The sequence below is a fragment of the Anoplopoma fimbria genome, chromosome 21 (assembly GCF_027596085.1).
Source record: "Anoplopoma fimbria isolate UVic2021 breed Golden Eagle Sablefish chromosome 21, Afim_UVic_2022, whole genome shotgun sequence".
NCBI classification, from domain to species: Eukaryota; Metazoa; Chordata; class Actinopteri; order Perciformes; family Anoplopomatidae; genus Anoplopoma; species Anoplopoma fimbria.
In genome coordinates, this window is record NC_072469.1 from 6,932,805 (window position 1) to 6,951,182 (window position 18,378).

Sequence of the window (18,378 nt, forward strand, 5' to 3'; positions counted from 1 at the left end):
GGTGACAGGCGTGTCACTGTGATAACCCTGCATGGTGCAGAACGCCTGCACCCGCTGCGACATACATGCAATCACGTTTTTTTTTTTTTTTGTTTTTTTTTAGAGGTACAAGGTCGTGTGGGTTTAAAGCCGTAATGCACAGAGATCTCAGGGCAAAATATCTGCACTGAGAGACAACTGAATACCTGTTTGTGTTTCTGAGCTGTTCAAAGAATCACAAAGAACGTGGAGAGGTGATTGTTGCTGGCAGGAGTAATCATACACACCATATAGGATTCCTCTTTCTCAACATTTGCTTTGATACACAACAGCCGCGCATAATAAATTACAATATCTGACGCTTCTGAGAGCATTCAAAATGACATTTGCCATTAACTTTAAAAAAAAAAAATGAAATAATAATTCGGGAGCGTAAAGAATCCTCAAAGGACAATAACAAAGGCAACCCGTTTGTTAGCTGCAAGTGACATATGTTTAATCTTGCGTTTTAACGAAATTTAATCTTGAATAGAAGCAACATATAATCAAAGACAGTCTTTGAACATTTCATCTGTGAGTCAAACAAAATGAGACTGCCAGGCTTGACAGCAAAGACAGCCTCACATAGAAGAGAATAACATTAAAAGACATTTCTGCAATTATCAGATGTAGCCCTAATTTATTTATCATTACAGGCAGCTTTGAGAAACAGGCAGCTGCACAGAGACGTCACTTTGGAGATATATTTTTTTTTTTTTAAAGCATAGAAAATATCTTAGCCTTAAGGCTGTTTGTTGTGCCAGTTTACACACCGTATATATACACATCAAGAATACATTTACCGTGAACATAATTAGCTCGACTCTGCAGCCGCACAACAAGCTTTAACTACGAGAATCCACAGCACCTCTCATCTAGATTAACAGGCAGTTCACCTTCTGGCTTTTCGCCCAAATACTTTCAATCTTCCTCTCCATAGGTGCTGTGGTACAGTGTGTGGCAGGCTGACGGCTGAGTGTTGAGAAGTGGTCTCCTAGGGGCCACGCTGATGCAGGGACTGGGTGTGTGTTGGGCTCTGGATGGGGAAGCAGGCCCACTCATGACTGGATGTGGTACCCAGCCTCTCTGCCCATCAGGGGAGAATAGGCCCTTCTATCTGCTTGGCAGCTCTGGCACTGAGAAATTGCCCATAATCACCCAGATAGCAGACTTTTGTCATCCCTAACTGCGAGTGGGAAACTGAAGGAAGGTGGATTCATGTTGGGTAAACTACCATCGGATAATGGTTGTTCGAACAATATCCGGCTCTGGAGCGAGAATCTATCAAAACATATTGATCCTGGAACAAGAGAATTGGGTATGGCATGCGGAGCGCCTTTGTTTCTGAAAAGTGTTAGCTTCACAGAGACTGTACTGACAGCATTAATATATTAGATGGTGACTGTTGAGAGCCGCCTGCTGAGGCTCAGACTGTAACTGCTTCCCGCTCGAGATGCCTTCCTTTTGTGTTTATTTCTTATCTATTACAGAAACAGTGGCTTTGACCGGCGAGGGCATCTGTAATCAGAACACTGCTTTTAATTAAGCTCATTCTTCATTTCCACTCGCAGCAGATTGACTCCTTCACTGGGGATTTCTCACCCAACAAGCCTTAACAACGAAACTGAACGACTCTCCTTCTCTCATGTTTCCTCCTTTGTTTATCCTGATGAGGATTGACTGTCATTGAGTAACACTGAGTGCAGGGAGAATGGCCTTATTAAAGCGGGTGGAGGGAACCTGACGCTGGTGTGTGTGTGTGTTTGTGTGTTTGAGCGGTGACATTGAGCAACACTAATGAGGTAGATGTTCATTAAACATCGCGGAGCCACCAGGCCAATAAATCCAATCAGATAGGACAAAGCCAGATTGAGCTATTAACAGGGCTGCAGGCTCGGGCTCTTTGCTTCCCTGCTTGTTTTGACAAGGCCTGTATTGTCAGCTCATTAGTGCCACAAGTCAATTACATTTGATGCGCGATGACAAAATACTTTAGGATTTCACATCTTAGATGAAAATGATCCACAGTGTAGCATTCAGGAAGTGAGTGTTTTCTCTTTTTTTAGGGGGGGTTTCACTCACCACATGCACTGAAAGACTATGAAGTTAATTATTGAAACTGTCAAAATGCCTTAATCTTATTCTCATTATGGCTGTGATCAGAGTAAACATAACTCAATTAACAGAGCAGAGTTAGTTGTCAGTTTTTTTGAGTTGCTCTTAATATAATGAACTTAGTTTGGTATCTTTCATACATGGAGGCAGAAACGTAAACTACGAGGAAGCCCACGGCAAACACAACGAGGAGACTGGGGACAAAGTTAGACAGCTCATCATCAAAAAGACGAGTGTGTCATTTATCTTCATTACAGTATCATACGGACAGATACGGTACGACGATGCTTGTCAAACCAAACAGTGGATGTATTTGATTTCACACATTCCACATCGTTTCTACATTACCCAACCAGACTAGACGACCATCACAGTCAGACATGGAGGCTTAATGACTTTGGGGCAGTCAACTCTCTGCTTTAGTCAGCTACATTTGTTTGCAGTATATTTAGGAGATCAGAAGTCAGTTAGAATAAGGTGGAGACAGTGGGCTATGGAGATAGTTAAAACAATAAAATAAAATACAGTATGAAGAACTTGAAAGACTTAAGATTTAGAAGCAAAGTTTTCAGGGACCTAAACAGACAAAAAACAATAGGTAATCAGGAGATTATAAATTGATTATTTTTGCATCTGAAAGGTTATAATATTTCAGTTTATCTTACACACACGACACTGCTGCTTGAAAAAACTGGGTTCAAGAGCACAAACCGTTTAATATTTGTTCGTCTAACAACTTATTATGCTAGTTTTATTTAATAAAATGTATCCAGAGTTCTGTAAGCTTGATTAAAAGAAGGATAATTCAACTTTTATAGTTGAGTACAGCTGTCATAACTCCAAATTTGAGTAATGTGGCAGTTTCGGCTTTTGCAGACTTCATAAATGCCTCAAGCAGGTGGTTGAAACCTGATGAGCAGCCTCGTTATGTTTCCTAATGGATCATTTTATTGGTTCTTTTATTTTATTATACTTTTTATGTCTTCTAATATTTACAATATTTTTTTTCCTTTTATTAGGCCTTCCAGCGAACGCATTTATAATGATTGTACCTGTATAACCGGAACAACAATAAAATATCTTGAATACAAATATTAACTTACCAGGAGCTTTCACATTATCATTGATTAAACAGAGTGTCTTAAGTTTGGGTTCAGTTTGTCGGAGAAATCTTCGCTCACCTGTGGACCCATTGGGAATCCCGGGTGGGACTGGCCCAGGTGACTCTGCTCAGAGTGACTGCTGCTGGTGTCAGACTGGACCGAACCGTCACGAGCTCCTGGGAGAGCGACAGGCAGAGATCCACGCAGTGAAGAAAAGAAAAAGAGACAACAAAGAATCCAGCTTAGATCAACACAGACAATACAAGTAGATAAATAACACACACCACGTTGTGATATTACTACACAGTGTCGTACAGCGCAGAGGAGGGCAGTTGGGAAAGGAGGGGAATTTGTGTTTAAGTGCTTTATCAATAACCGCTGTAGCGCTGAATAAATTACCAACCAGCGGAGAGGCTCATTGATGAGGGATGATGCATACTGGCGGGTCCCCGATGGCCTAGATTACCGCTGAGAGATAGAGCTCCACCACAAACGCTGGGGCCATATTATTCAGCCATTTACATCAGCGAGTATCACTCATCTAAACCCAATCCCCCCCTCTCCACGTTAAGCCTGCAGCTACGAGACACAATTAGACCTGTTTGCTATGAGGGCAGAGTGGAGTGGAGCAGACAGGGACATGATAATAAGCTTGCTGATGGCTGCAGGGAAAACAAAGGACACCAACAATTGGATATCATCGCGATCGCCATCTCACAGAATCTCCACAGTGCACAGAGCGTGGGCTGCTCTAAAAGGTTGAAAGAGGCCGCTTTGACCCTCACCCTTTGACCTCGATGATATCGGGATTGCACGAGGCCTCGCTGTTGACACAAAGGCTCGCCGAGTGCAAAGACGAGTCAATCTTGCAGAAAGAACTGTCAGAAAAATTAAACGTCTCTTAGATGTCTTTCACCAAACCGACTTTATTTAATTTTCTGGGGAGTATTCGTTTAAAAGAAGAGAAAAACTAAAAAGCTGGAAGAATCTAACGTGAAGGATGTTTAGATCCTACTAAAACAGGAATGTGCTGAAAGAAACAACAGGAACACTCAGGATGATTTTCTCAAAATAAGGGATTGCTTTCGTATTTCAGAAAAGATGTGCAGAAGATAAACGTCTTTGGTAATAAGTTGGTGAAGTTGTATCGCCAAAAATGCCGTAAAAGTATGTGCTATTATAAACAAGGACTCCTGTTCTACTACCGACAGGCTGTCGATAAAGTGGATAACCTCTTCCCTATGATTCACGTCTGCCAATGACAACGTCAGGCCTTTTATTGACACCAACAGCTATAATTTACAACATTAGCCTTAACCTGTAAACACAGCTGTCCTACAAGCAAATATCCAAAGAACTAAAGCAGTTTCTTTGATTTTTTTGGTGTATCTTATTTTAGAGACAAGTTGTTTGGGGCGGCTGTGGCGTAGTGGAGAGCCCGGCTTCGGCAGTCGATGTGTCCTTGGGCAAGACACTTAACCCCAAGTTGCTCCTGAAGGCTTTGCCATCGGTGTGGACTGGATGTTGTATGAATGTTAGTTAGAGTCTGATGGTGGCACCTTGCATGGTAGCCTGTCATCAGTGTGTGAATGGGTGAATGATATGTAATATACTGCTGATTGTAAGTCGCTTTGGATAAAAGCGTCTGCTAAATCACTGTACTGTAATGTAATGTCAAGTACTCTGACTTCTTCCTTAGTCTTTCTGCTCTGACAAGTTTTGTGTTTGAATTTAAAAGGCACACCTTTTTTCTCAGCTGAAAACAACATGAATAGGTTTTTTTTATTTATTGTAAAACATTCTGTTGAGTGCATGCAGTGGTTTGCAGTCCTTTTCTAAAAGCTTTATACTGAGCAGTCTATTGAATAGCCTTGCCAGAAAGATCTCATTGCCTGTCATGTATATTTAAGCATTACATTTTTAACTCCCCTCCGCCAACTAAAATCATTTCATCTTTACATAAAATCCAAATAATTGGTGAGTGGCATGACCCAACAAACCTCCAGCATTTGATGGCTGATGTGAAAGCCCAAGGGGGGGAGCCTGCTTTTTCTAGCTGGTTTCCTACCTCTGGCTGGCTGGCTGGCCCTGCTTCTCGATGAAGGTCCACATCCTCTCGCTTATCAACCCCGCAACGCAGTGGATATTTTGACAAGCCAGTCTCTTTTCACCAATTATTTCACCCATTATGGATCACGTTGTGCACGACCCCACCCTGTGCACTCAGTATGTGGAATTAAGATCAATCCGAGCATACAGGAGAGACTTTGTGGCTGTATTAGAGTCAATATAAAGTGACAGATAGAGTACACTATCATCATAACCTGCTGCATAATTGTAGATTTATTTTGGAGGGTGAATATTATGAGGCCATATTTTTTTGCTGGTTTTCATTAGCGGTATTGTCTCCAAGCAGTTAATTCCCACTTTGGATGTTAAATCAAAGTAACGCCTTTTAGTCTGATTTTCATTTACAGCAACTTTCCCACCACCTCACAGCCAATTCTCCAAATGCTGCTGACACACTGTGCTTTTGTGCCAGTTCATTTTCTATTTATAATCATAACAAAGCTAATTTGCTAAATGAAGATATTCAGCTATTATGAAGGAATGAGACTTTATAACATCGATATGCTCCAAACAGTATGGCTCATGACTGTAGTTAAGATATTGGTTGTGAATAATGTATTCTATCTGATAAGCAGTGTGGGAGACTTTCTGAATAACGATTCTTTGATGCCTTCATTTCACAATAACTTAGAAAGCTTCATCCCCTTGCAAATATCTGTAACGTTAACACGTTTATCGCAGGGGAAAAAAATCGATAATAAATAAATACACATGCACATCTTTCCCCAAAGGATTTGTGTAATTTCTTTAACTAAATTAAATAGCTGACAGGAGAAATGCCCGGGGAGTCGGTCTTCAATTCTTTTTTATTGCTAGAATCTTTGTACATGTTTTGCTTTTCTTAAAAAAAATAAAAAAAAAAAAAAAAAAAAAAAAAAAAAAAATCTACTTATCCAATGTGAATGATTCTTAAATGGATTTCCAGATGGAGATTAATACTATATACAGGGGGAAAAGGGAAAATATCTCGATCAAACCTTTACTAAAAAGAAAGTCCTTTGATGCCATAAAACACAGGTTACACAATGGGTAAAATGAAATGAATGGATGTATTGATGTGAGGAGAGATGAAAGAAGAGGCCAAACGGATGAAAGAACAGGCAATGCACATTCAACATAGCTTTACATTTATCTAGGAAATTCAGGCTTGGTCTTTTTGAGCAGTAACTACCGTTACAGTATAAGTACCCTTTAAATCAAAATCATTTAGCCCTTAAATGTACAGGTATGGAAGATTCCACAGCCTTGACTGAAGGTAAGGTATGAATCAAATTACATGAATCAAGTCTTAAAAATTCCAAACTCATGCTGACAGTGACATGATGATATTTTCTGTGTACATTTTTTATTTATTTAAGTGAATTAATTCTATTTATTACAGGGCCAAGAGTGCGATTTGATGCGACTTATGTCATGGAAATATTGCCAATATCCACCGCTATATAAATTCTCTTTCATTGATCACCAAAGTGGCCACTGGAGAGCGACTTTCAATGCCACACAAGGCAGAAGGTCTCTCTGCGCTGTGTGTGAGTGTGTGTGAGTGTGTGTGTGTGTGTGTGTGTGTGTGTGTGTGTGTGTGTGTGTGTGTGTGTGTGTGTGTGTGTGTGTGTGTGTGTGTGTGTGTGTGTGTGTGTGTGTGTGTGTGTGTCGGGCGGTTGAGGGGGGGCAAAGAGCCATATTTATTTGACTTGGTTCAGTCTGTCTTAATGCAGGGTGCCCCAAGGACTACACCACAAAACAATTAGCCTGGATTTCATAAAGCAATCAGCATGCCACCTTGTCTAATGCAACCGCTTCATACATTGACAGTCTGAATAAAATGGGTGTTATTGAAAGCTTTGTGTTCATGTTAGCTTTCGCCTCAAAGCATTCATGAATCAATTTTTGCCCATAAAAGAAGCTTTAACACTTAAGCTATTTTAGTGGAAATGCATTATGTAAGTTGTCAAATGCACGAGAGAGGCCTGGTAACGATTCAGGCTATTCAGAATGAACAGCCAACCCCCATTTTTATAATGGTCCTTTTGAAAATGTCTGGCTGAGTGCATGTGTTTGCTATTAGGATGGTGTCAATCATTTTGCCTCTGAAATCTAATCCATAGAAAATAATTTCACATGTGAACACATTTAAAAAAAAAAAAAAAAAAGCAGGATTATAAGAGGATTACATTAGTAATTGTTATAATACATGGAATTATTGAAGTAGAGATAATTATTATAGCACACAAATATGCAAAACAGCAATATTATTTTTGTCATGAAATTCAAAGAGCGTTTGTGGGACAGCGATCTGTGAGCTGTTGAAGCGTAAAGGATGGGCCCAGAAAAACAAGCCACATCATACACAAGCTTTAATTCCGTCAATACACAACCAATTGTCCCAGATTGCTTGACCATTGATTTTGTTAATACCACTTTGAAAGTTGATGTTGCATTGCAAAGAGAGTGGAGGGAGAAAGAAATGTAGAGCGACAGCTCATTTCACTTTCACTATTCTATCTAAAGCAGCCTGGAATAAAGTCCAAAGAGGCATTGTTACACAGTGCCATATGGAAGAGAGCCGGCTTTAACATACAGTGTTGGTTTCATAGTGATTTACTTAACTCCTTGTAGAATGCAAGAGGGCCAGCTCAGTGTTTCATTACTCCCACCAAAGCCCTCAACAATAACACAGGGCATAATCTGCTGCCAATAACTCCAGGTGCTCTTAGTCAGATGGCTCCCTCCGGACCGGCAGGGAAGTAATACTCTGTTTAGAGGCTGGGGTGGAGAAGCTGCAGAGGATAGGTCAATAGCGTTTCTGGGGATAGAAAATCACCAGAGACGGACTTTTGAGTGGCTTCCTGTAACACTATTAGATACATTATGGCCACTGCTGCTGCTAGAAGAGCTGTCATTTCCTTAATTAAGAGCCCAGCGCAGGGCAAGAGGGAGAAGAGGCCACGGCTCTCTTTCCGGGGCCTCTAACATTAAAGCCTGATTCCTCATCGCACAAGGGCGGATAGAAAAAAAATAAAATCTATCTCATTCATTATTCTGGCACAGGGTGGAATTATGGAGTTAAGGAATTACATAGGAGGTGGTGCCGTGGAGTGTGCCGAACAGAACAGGATTTTACACCTCAGCAGTTCTGTGACTTTTTTCTGAGGCGATTGTTAAGCCACGAGCAGCGGAGGGAAGACTCAGAGGACAAGAAGAAGAAGAAGAAGAAGCAGAAGGACAAGGCAGAGAGGAAATGCATGCGACGGTGTAATAGATGTCTCCTCTGGCTGGAGGTGTTGAATGTAAACAAAAAGGAAATAGTACACTTCAGTGTGTAAAATCAAGCCCCCGGTTTCTGGATGAATCTGCATGCAAACGATGCTTAGAGCAGTGAGGACTCTGTGCTCCAACACTTATGCTCTCACTCGTGGCCACAGGTCTTTACCAAAATGCTCTTTGACATGAGAGTGCTCTGCTCCAGCTCTTACCTGTCTCTCCCTTGATGCTGGAGTGGAGATGGAAGCAGCACAAGCATGAGAGGGGACCAGAGGGAGGTAAATTGGTGAGAAGAGGCAATGCCCATTTCAAAGGTCAAGAAGGAGAGACGGGTGTGATGGAGGGAGGAGGATGGAGAAGGGAAGAGGAAGGAGGAGGGGAGGGGGGGAGGAGAGGAGAGGGCTTTTGTGTTGCATCTTCACAGGGGACTTGGGACACTTTGCACACGAGCACATCTGTTACGGAGCGTCCTCCTCATTCCCAAAGCAATGTCAACCTGATTAGCTCAGGGTTGAAAGAGGCAAATAACAATCCACATTATTCTTCATCCTTTTATAGCCATCAGCGAAGGTGGGACGCCGAGATGGAGGCTGTAGCTTTAGAGAGCAGTAAGCCTTTTAGGAGTTCCCTGCTTCTCCATTGCTCCTCCTCCCGAATTACTTAAATGATATTTGCTGTAAATAGGATTCTGCTGCCGGCCGCCTGCAACCCTCTGCTGAATAAAGGCTTTCTTCTCACTCTGTGTCACTAATCCTTTGTTCATACTTTGTCGGTATAGAAACACAAGGCTTTCTATGACTAGAGTTGAAACGATTATCATCAGTTAGTTGATCAATGAGAAAATTGTGAATTACAATAACTGATAAAGTCAATTTTCAGGCAATCAAACCGTGTTTTAAAACACTTAAAGTAAATATTTGGGTTTTGGACTGTTGTTCAGACAAAATGAGATATCTATATAACTTTAACAAAGAAAACAATAAAATCCGACTGAAAGCTCCATAGTTAAAACTCTAAATAAAAGTGAGAAATAATTTCTGTAATTTTAAGACAAGGGCTGAATGTCTTGGTCAATCAACATGACATTAATCAAGAACAATTCACCAATTAATTAATAGTTAGCAGTTATTTATCAAGCCATGTCAAACATTCCCTGGATACAGCTTCTCAAATGTGATGATTTGTTTTTTTTTAATCTGTTTTACATCAAAGCAACGAAAAAACAAAGAAATATCACCTCGGGCTCTGGAAGATTTAGATGGACATATTTGACTATTTTCCAAATTTTTTAGATTGAACGTTCAATTAAAAACAAATTAACAGATTAATCGTTAATAAAAAATCATAATTAGTTGCAGATGAACCTCAAACAAGTATCTTCAAACTGTAATCACTCTAAAAACAACATTATTTTTGGATATTTGTGTCCATCCGATGTTGCATCTGGTCAGCTGCAGGACATTTAGAAGTAGTGGGGTGTGAGGGCAGTCCAGGGCGAAGTGTGTGTGTGTGTGTGTGTGTGTGTGTGTGTGCGGGGGGGCTAGACACCCACATGTCATGCCTGACACATCAGCCTGCGCCCCCCAGGCTATCCGGCACTAATGCTGCCTATGTCCCACTTTCTACCCCTTGCCCCTCAAAAAAACCCTCCTCTCCTCCCCCCTCCTCACCCGTTCCTTCTGTCATAGAGGTATTATAACAATGGATCACACCGGCGCTGCAGCACAGGCTCAATCACTATAGGATGACATCAGGTGATACGAGCTGCACGAGACTTTATCTTACCTCCACTGAACCTGAGCTCCACAGAGTTTATTTAGAAAATAGTTTATCTGGAAAAATACCTGTATTAGTTCTTACGTCTATTCCCCCGTTGCAGTGATATTTACAGAGCTGAGTGGGTTAAGGTGGAAACAAGCAAATAATCATGTAGCTTAAAAGAAACCAAGACCATCCCATCCCATCCCACCCCACCAAGCACATTATTCTGGTGGAGCAGACAAATAGTGGAAGGAGAGACGTCTGGAAGTAGTATTGCTTTGAAGCCCATAACTCTATTCTGGAGAAAAGAATCATCACAGTGTTATTCCACATCCTCAGATATAAAGGGAAAAAACATAATAACTTCTCGATAGCCTGGATCTCCACTGCCCTATACTAGCACCCCTCCTCCCTCCGCCCGCCCACACCCATGCCTCATCCACCATACACCCACTTCTCCTGCCTCAATCTTTGGTTTCAAAGGAAGCGAATCAGCCAGAAGGACAGAAGGTTATGCATTAGTACTGGTCATTGCTCAAAGAGCGAGCGTTATAAATAATAAAGGCTTGTGAAGGACACAGGGGCTGTGGGATGCATCTCTGGTTCACGCCACACAAGTCAAAGACAAGACTGTAATTTCTATTCCGAAAATGTGACCCTTGCAGCTTCAATTACATCTCAACAACACCAACCGTGTCCATGCCAGGAGATGTGATGCCTCTTTGTTAGCTCTACATGAAAGGCTTATTGATATTTGTTATGGAGCGCATGCTACGCAACATATACGTTTTTCTGAAAATGATTTTCTAACTTAAAAGAAAAGAGTATAACTAAAATAAATGCATATTGAAATTCAATTTATTTTCTCCACAGCTATCCACCTACACAACTTGTGATGTGCTTTTGTTTTGGAGCACTTTCTAGTCAAGGCAACAATAATCTTCTTAACTTTAAATAAACAAACAACAGGGAGAATTATATTGTCAGTTATTCTGAAGTTCCTTATTTTGCTCAAAGTCATTTCTGCATAACCAAGCATCCGTGAAACCTGACGACCTTTACTGCTGTTCACATCGAAAACAAGTAGTCTGCCTAGTGCTCATCCTCGCTGTCCTCCATGCCACGCAGTGATTGTGTTGCTGTAGCCATGAGCACTGCGGGCACATTAGCAAATGTATTACACCTGCTTTATAGGCATGCATTAAGCTTGTTTTCAAGTTTGCGCAGACAGCTGAAACCCCCATAATGAGATCCACCTCCTGGGGAGAGACGTGTTCTCCCTCGGTCTCCTTTATCCACTCTCATTTACTCAGCGTGGCCCATTCAGCACTGGGTTTTGCGCCACTTTATTACTTAACCTCACCACACAACATTACGTGGCTCTTTGCATCAGCAAGCAGCCTATCCCACCATGCATCCTGCTCACTAAGCTGATTACACAAAAATAATAAGAACTCGTGCCTCCAGCAGTGTGTGTGTGTGTGTGTGTGTGTGTGTGTGTGTGTGTGTGTGCGTGTCTCTTTGCCAATTCATACACACGTCTACACACACAAAGGCAAAAGAGAATTTTGCACGAAAGACAGTCCCTTATCTAAATTACATAATGATATTATGAAGTATGCATTAAGTATATTAATATACAAAATGAGTGGATTTTATCGTTTTGCAATAAGAAGAAATTAGCAAGTCAAGTTGTGAGTTTTGCAAATGTAAAATTTGGAACTTTAAGGCAGCATGAGTGGGATCTGCGGTTTGTTAACTCAATAATAAAGTTGGCCCGTCCTCCGGGACTCAACAAGGGTTAAAGCGCTCGCCAGCGGGTGAAAGCCAACTGGTTTTTTTTGTAAAATCCTACTCATTTTGTTGTAACAAAGAGAAGGAAAAATATATGTCCACATTTTGAAAACTTTCCGTATGTGTTTTCCAAGTAAGCTGAAACCATCTCACCACTGTCCACCATTAGTTGTTATTGTTTCCAGCTAAATAGCTCCATCTATTCTTATGTGTAGACAATAGTGTCCATCAACACCACATTAAAAAAATGAAACAAATCTAATGTGAAACTGAAATCTTTTACTTTCAGTAAACTGAATTTGGTCACTTATAAGCCAAATACTAGATTTAAAAAGGCGGATACTCGTATCAAAATCTAAGTAAAAAAATGGTTGGTGAAACATTCGCCTTGTAAAAATTGCTGCATTTAAGGAGAAGAAGGGCTTCTGGTTGGTTGTTCAATTGGTTGGTTGGTCTTGTTCAACCAAGTTTGCGGCTCTGGTTCGGGTGGGTTTTTTTGCAGATTGGCTTGGTTCTAAAAAACTCATACCTGGGCATCACTTGTCAATATGTTTTGTCTAATAAATAAAGCGTATTGTTTGATATTTGACTACAGGCGCATCTCCTGCGACAGAATTTTTTCGGAAAACATAGAAATATGGTCAGGTGCACGCTAGTCGGCCATTGGTGTTATTATCATTAAATTGAAAAATAATTGGGTGAGAAATTATTTAATATCCTGCACATAGATTTTTATGTTTATTTACAATTATTTAAGCCAATTTAGTTACTTTTGATCGACCGCATCGATCGGTTAAACAGTAGGCAAAATGTCAGTCGAAAAAAAATTCTGTGGTTGGCTTCAGCTCCAAGGAGAAGTACTGCTACTTCTCTAATAATGCAACTCTAAATTCTCTCCAAAATAAAGTCCTGTGTGGGTGACTAGTCTATGAATAGTCCGGATGACATCAATTTCACTAATCCAGCATACAATCTGATTGTAAATGAAGCCTAACAAACCTGGAAACACATAACAGCCAGCAGCAGCATTACAGCAGATGTGGCATTCGGTGTGGACTTTTTGTTCTGAATGACCTCCAATAACAGGAATCAATGAAAGATTCATTTTGCTCTTTTGGGGAGGGGGGTCTCTAGGTGACCTTTGTGAAAATGTTCCACCATTTTGGCAGAATCCGAATAAGTGCAGACCATTTCATGTAGACAGTAAGTGTATGAAATGAGTGCTCCTGTCGTTCCAGCCTGGCTCACTTTGACAGCATGATGATAGAAGCGTCACATCCTTGGGAGAGTAAATGCAAACTGACAAGAGATGAGCCTTTGGTTGCTGAATATAATACGGAATTGTGCTCTGAGTGTCTTATTATCTTGTCTGTTGATGTCTGAAAGGGGGAGATTTGCTTGAGAAGAGAAGACAGAAACTGTACGCATCCAACACCATCCCGTCCTTTGAAAAAAAATTGCTTGCCCTACTAACCACAGCTTTCCCACCTAATGTCCACTTCTACTTGGAATAAATACAAGGCGGCAGGATGTTTGTGGTGCCTCGTAGCCCCTGTTAGCTGAAGTGGAAGACTATTTGCACAGGCAAGCTTTTAGGAGGAGAACGACCCTTTCACCGCTGCAGTAAGCATGTGGTGGGTGTAGAAGGTGGACAATTTACTGTAGACAAACATGACCGCTACTGTCATTGTCTCCGACCGACTTCTCCTTCTCATACTGGCACAAACTCTTATACATAGACGACTAAAACTCAAGTCAACCATCAACTCCGCGGGGAAGAAAAGTTGTGGTTGGCTGTCTAGATATGAAAACACATACAGTATTAGGCACATGTAATCGTGGCACAAAGTAGAAATGCAGTGATATCAGGGTGAAGATTAAAAAACGTGTATATTGATGTACACTGCCAGAAAGTAAAGTACACAATTCCATATTTATCAAGCCTTTTGTAACAAAAAGCCTGAGCGACAGGATATATTGTATATATATGATCTTATAATTAGGGGGGGTGTGTTTAACTAATAAGCTGTATGTTGTCCTCAGCAGATTACTAACTATCCTCACAGTTGTATAAATCATACACTGTGTATATGTTCAGTTTGAGTGAATTTAGGATAATTTTTGTTTTGTCTACACAGTATATATACAGTAACACTAACATTCTAGAGAAGCCAATTAAGCCGTGACATGATTTGCATTTCCCTGGAACTTTTAAGGGTGTGCTGTTATTCCGTGCATGGGGTAAGTGTATTGGTTTGTGCCAAAATGTCACTCATGAAATTGGAGCACTATATCATAGAGAATATGCAAAATAAAAGCTGTAAAAAAAGAACAAAGTTTAGATTGTTCTATACTATGAAACTGGAGACTCCAGAAATGATTCATGCTTCTTTACCACAATGCAAGTAAAAGGGAAGAATGTTAATATTGTGGCTTCTGCACAGTTCAGAACCACATAAAGAAAACCGCTGAATAATGTAACTTTAAAACACTTTTCATATCGGTGATATTCATGTTGATAACACAATGGTGAGAATTGCAAACTTAAAACAATATCTTTGTAACCACAAGAGTACAAATACAAGCAAATGTGGCTCAACATAAAGTCCAACTGGTGTAGGAACCCTAGAAATCTGAGCTATTGTCTGAAATGTTTGCTAGTTGTTGTTTATCAAGGGTCAAAATACCTTTAGATACATTACTTCTCATTGTGTGGAAATTGAGCCTCTTCAAAATGTCAGCTTGTCTGGAATCAAGACAAACAGGGCAGCTTTTACCGTTATGGCCACATGTGTTACGCTCAATTGCTTTTAGAGAGGGTTCATAGACCCGACGCAATTCATAGCGGGTTATATAATCTATCATCCGCGGTTTAAACATTAAAGTTTACAATATGTTCACTCAAACTTCAACTGAGTACCCAACAAAACAAGGAGACTACCATTCTAACTCTAAACAGAGTCAAACAAAAAGAGAATAATGCAAGTGACCTATCACTATCACTAAACTTTCTCTCTGGAAGCATTTAAGGAAGTTTATGGAGAAATGTCAGTTCTTCAACACCCCCACCACACACACACACACACACACACACACACACACACACACACACACACACACACACACACACACACACACACACACACACACACACACACACACACACACACACACACACACACACACACACACACACACACACACACACACACACTCTCCTATTCCTCCCTCTTATCTCCCCCAGCAAAAGACACTACTGTGCCACGTTTCCTCGTCCGTCCCTTCCTTCCTCTCTGACAGGTCATGTGGGCAGTGGGTTCCCAAACCAAACCTGCCGCTGGCAAAGCCCAGGGCGCCGCCACCGGGCAGAGAGAAACCATCCCCCAAAAATACTCACTGGAGAGCCATCAGACAGGCCATCAGCGAACACCCAGCACAAAGTAGACAGAAATCATTTTACAATACAGCAAAATGTTACTTTCATGTTTACCTAAGTAACTTCTCATTGCCAAAGGCATATTGGTAACGTAAGGCCAAAATAGCTTCAAATATAAATAACTAGTGAAGCTTTTAATAAGTGTACGTGAGAAAAAGAGAAGCAGAAAGTAGCAGCAGCAGAGGAGTCAAAAAGAGACTGATCAGAAACAAAGAAAGAGGGAGAGACTTGATGCTTATTAAACCAAATTGCAACACTTCTGAGACAAATCCTGCAGTACACAGTCCTTGTTTAGAAGACTTTCGCCTCGGGTTATTCCAGAAAAAAAGGATTTAAAAGACAGCTGAACTCTCGCTGATTAGGTTTGAGCACATTTGGCTAGCCCTTGTCCAAATTCTTATTAAAGTTCGTTCGGAAATATTTGGCAATCTCAGTATATAGGCACTATACTACACTCTCTGCTACTTCCCAGGAAACACGCACACACAAACATACACACAGGCATCCAGACGTGATGATATTCTATTAACAACTCTCATTAAAATCTTGAAAAACAGAAATGATGCACTGTTTACTGCGGTATAAATTCATGACCAGCAATAAAACAATTATATGTCAGAATCTCATACACACTAAGACATGCACATGTGCACAAATAAACACAGTTCAACCTTTCAGAAATGCAAAAACCAGACAAACAGATCATTACCAGCAGAATAGACAATTAGAAAAGATAATTTACAAAAAGGCATCTTAAGACGTTAAAGATTGTTTTTGTTACCTTGCATCCACATCAAAAACAAAAACTACAATATCACAAATTGGGTGACATAAAAAGTAAAAGATGAGAATATGTCTGGCAAATTAGCTCTCCTCAGGAAGTCTACTAATTTGCACAATATTAAGAACAGTCTCTTCAAAGAAGCGTTCTAATAAATTTAAGCAAATATAAACAAAGTCTTAGAATTCATTTGTTTAGTGGAGATTGATACATTTCACAAATACTAAGGATGAGAGACCAATTCCTTGAAATGAAATATATAAGTATAAGATTATGTAGATCTCTCCACAAGGACAAATCTGTTAAATCTGCAGTTACAATCTACAATTCAATGTTATTACAAATATTAATTTTGTAATCATATTATTTTTTTCTAATGACTTTAAAACCTCTTCTAATGAAAGCCTCTCAGGAAACTACATTACCTTTATCATTTCATCAAATAATTTGAAATTGTAATTTATATCATTATGCTTATTGATTCATAATGTGGCCCAGTGAATTAGTCAACATAATTGAAACACCTCACACTAGAAAAACACACACAGACGCAGACACAACCAAAATAGAGTGTGAACACTCAATTAATAAGATAACTGCAACAATAATGAGGCATGCTGATATAGAAATTGCCTCATTTATAAGATCATTTGTAAATGAAGATGGCAAAAGACTAAAAATGACTGAATAAACTGAGAATAAATAACTGTAAGAAGAGAAGTCTCTGCAATGATCTAGAAGCAATAAGAATGTATCTGATGTGCTTATGATAAATATTAAATCTGACATAAAGTAGAGCTTTTAATTTCACAATTATCTGAAAAGTTACTATTAATTGTAACAATGTAACAAATATAATATTTTCTCCATTTGAATGAAGAAGAAAAAAAAGACCATCACATTACCAAACAACACCAGAGTTGTGAAGGTGGGGTGGAAGCAAAATATCTTGACAGCTATAATATTTTTAAGGGTAAATTAAACTTTTAGAAACATTTTATATAAAAGGAGAGCCATGCAAATATGCTGCCATAAAATATACAAAAGTTATAAAGCACCAAATGTACCAGTATTTAAGACAAACAGTGCAACTAAAATGTACCGCATCTTCAAAGGAAACATTTCTGCAGTGTAACTGCTTTTTGTTTTCTCAATTCTCTTTCAACTAACAAGACTGTCCCCTACAAAAAAAAATCTTCACACCCCAAAATCATATAAAATACAATTTCCCCATGAAGATGTCAAAGCTTTAAAAGAGCCAAACATTGACTTGGACATTGCACTTAAACTTAGTTTGCTGTCTGACACTGTTGACACCTGTCCCAGCACTGGAAGCTCTCTGTTCTCACCTCTCCGCCGCCTAAACCAGACTTCAGCCGACAGCTTTTTGAAGGCGAAGGGACAAACTGGAAAGGCGAGAGCCGACTTACCGTACAGCTTGTTGGGAGTGCCGTCTCTGTCCGTGGCCTCGGAGGGCAGGAGCAGGGGCTCGTCGTTCAGATCGCTGTCCGGGGTCGCCGCTTTGTTGTCCGCCCGGAGTTCTGCCGCGCTCATGTCGCTGCGCAGGGAGAGCAGCGGCTTGCTCAGCTGCCCTGTAATCATCGGATCCTGGAGGGGAGCTGCTAGCCCAGGTGGGAAACAGGGAGGAGGGGAAAAAAGACAAAAACACCCCTGGTTAGATGTGCTTCGGCGTCTCACCCTCACCGGCTCCTTCTCTACGTCTCTACTCACTCTCTCTCTACCCGGCTTCTCCTTTCTATCGCTCACTCATCACTCTCTCTCCTCTCTCTCTCTCTCTCTCTCTCTCTCTTGCTCCCTCCCTCTCCCAGCTCTCTCTTTTATCTGAGGCTGGTGCTACCCCGCTGATACTGCTGGCTGCTGCCTGGTGAAGAACTGTTACGGATCGCGTGGCGTTACCATTATACCCTGCAGTCCTAAAACGGTGATACATCCATCTCCAAGGGCTCATTACTACCTGA

General features: G+C 40.5%; 1 protein-coding gene across 1 annotated transcript in view; it reads right to left on the bottom strand.

Moving 5' to 3' along the window:
- pou6f2 (POU class 6 homeobox 2) overlaps nt 1-18,378 on the bottom strand; it is a 71,879-nt gene that overhangs the window by 48,032 nt on the left and 5,469 nt on the right. Inside the window, 2 exon segments of the mRNA XM_054622573.1 lie at nt 3,315-3,412; nt 17,830-18,018. Of these exon segments, the coding sequence (XP_054478548.1) occupies nt 3,315-3,412; nt 17,830-18,018 (287 nt within the window).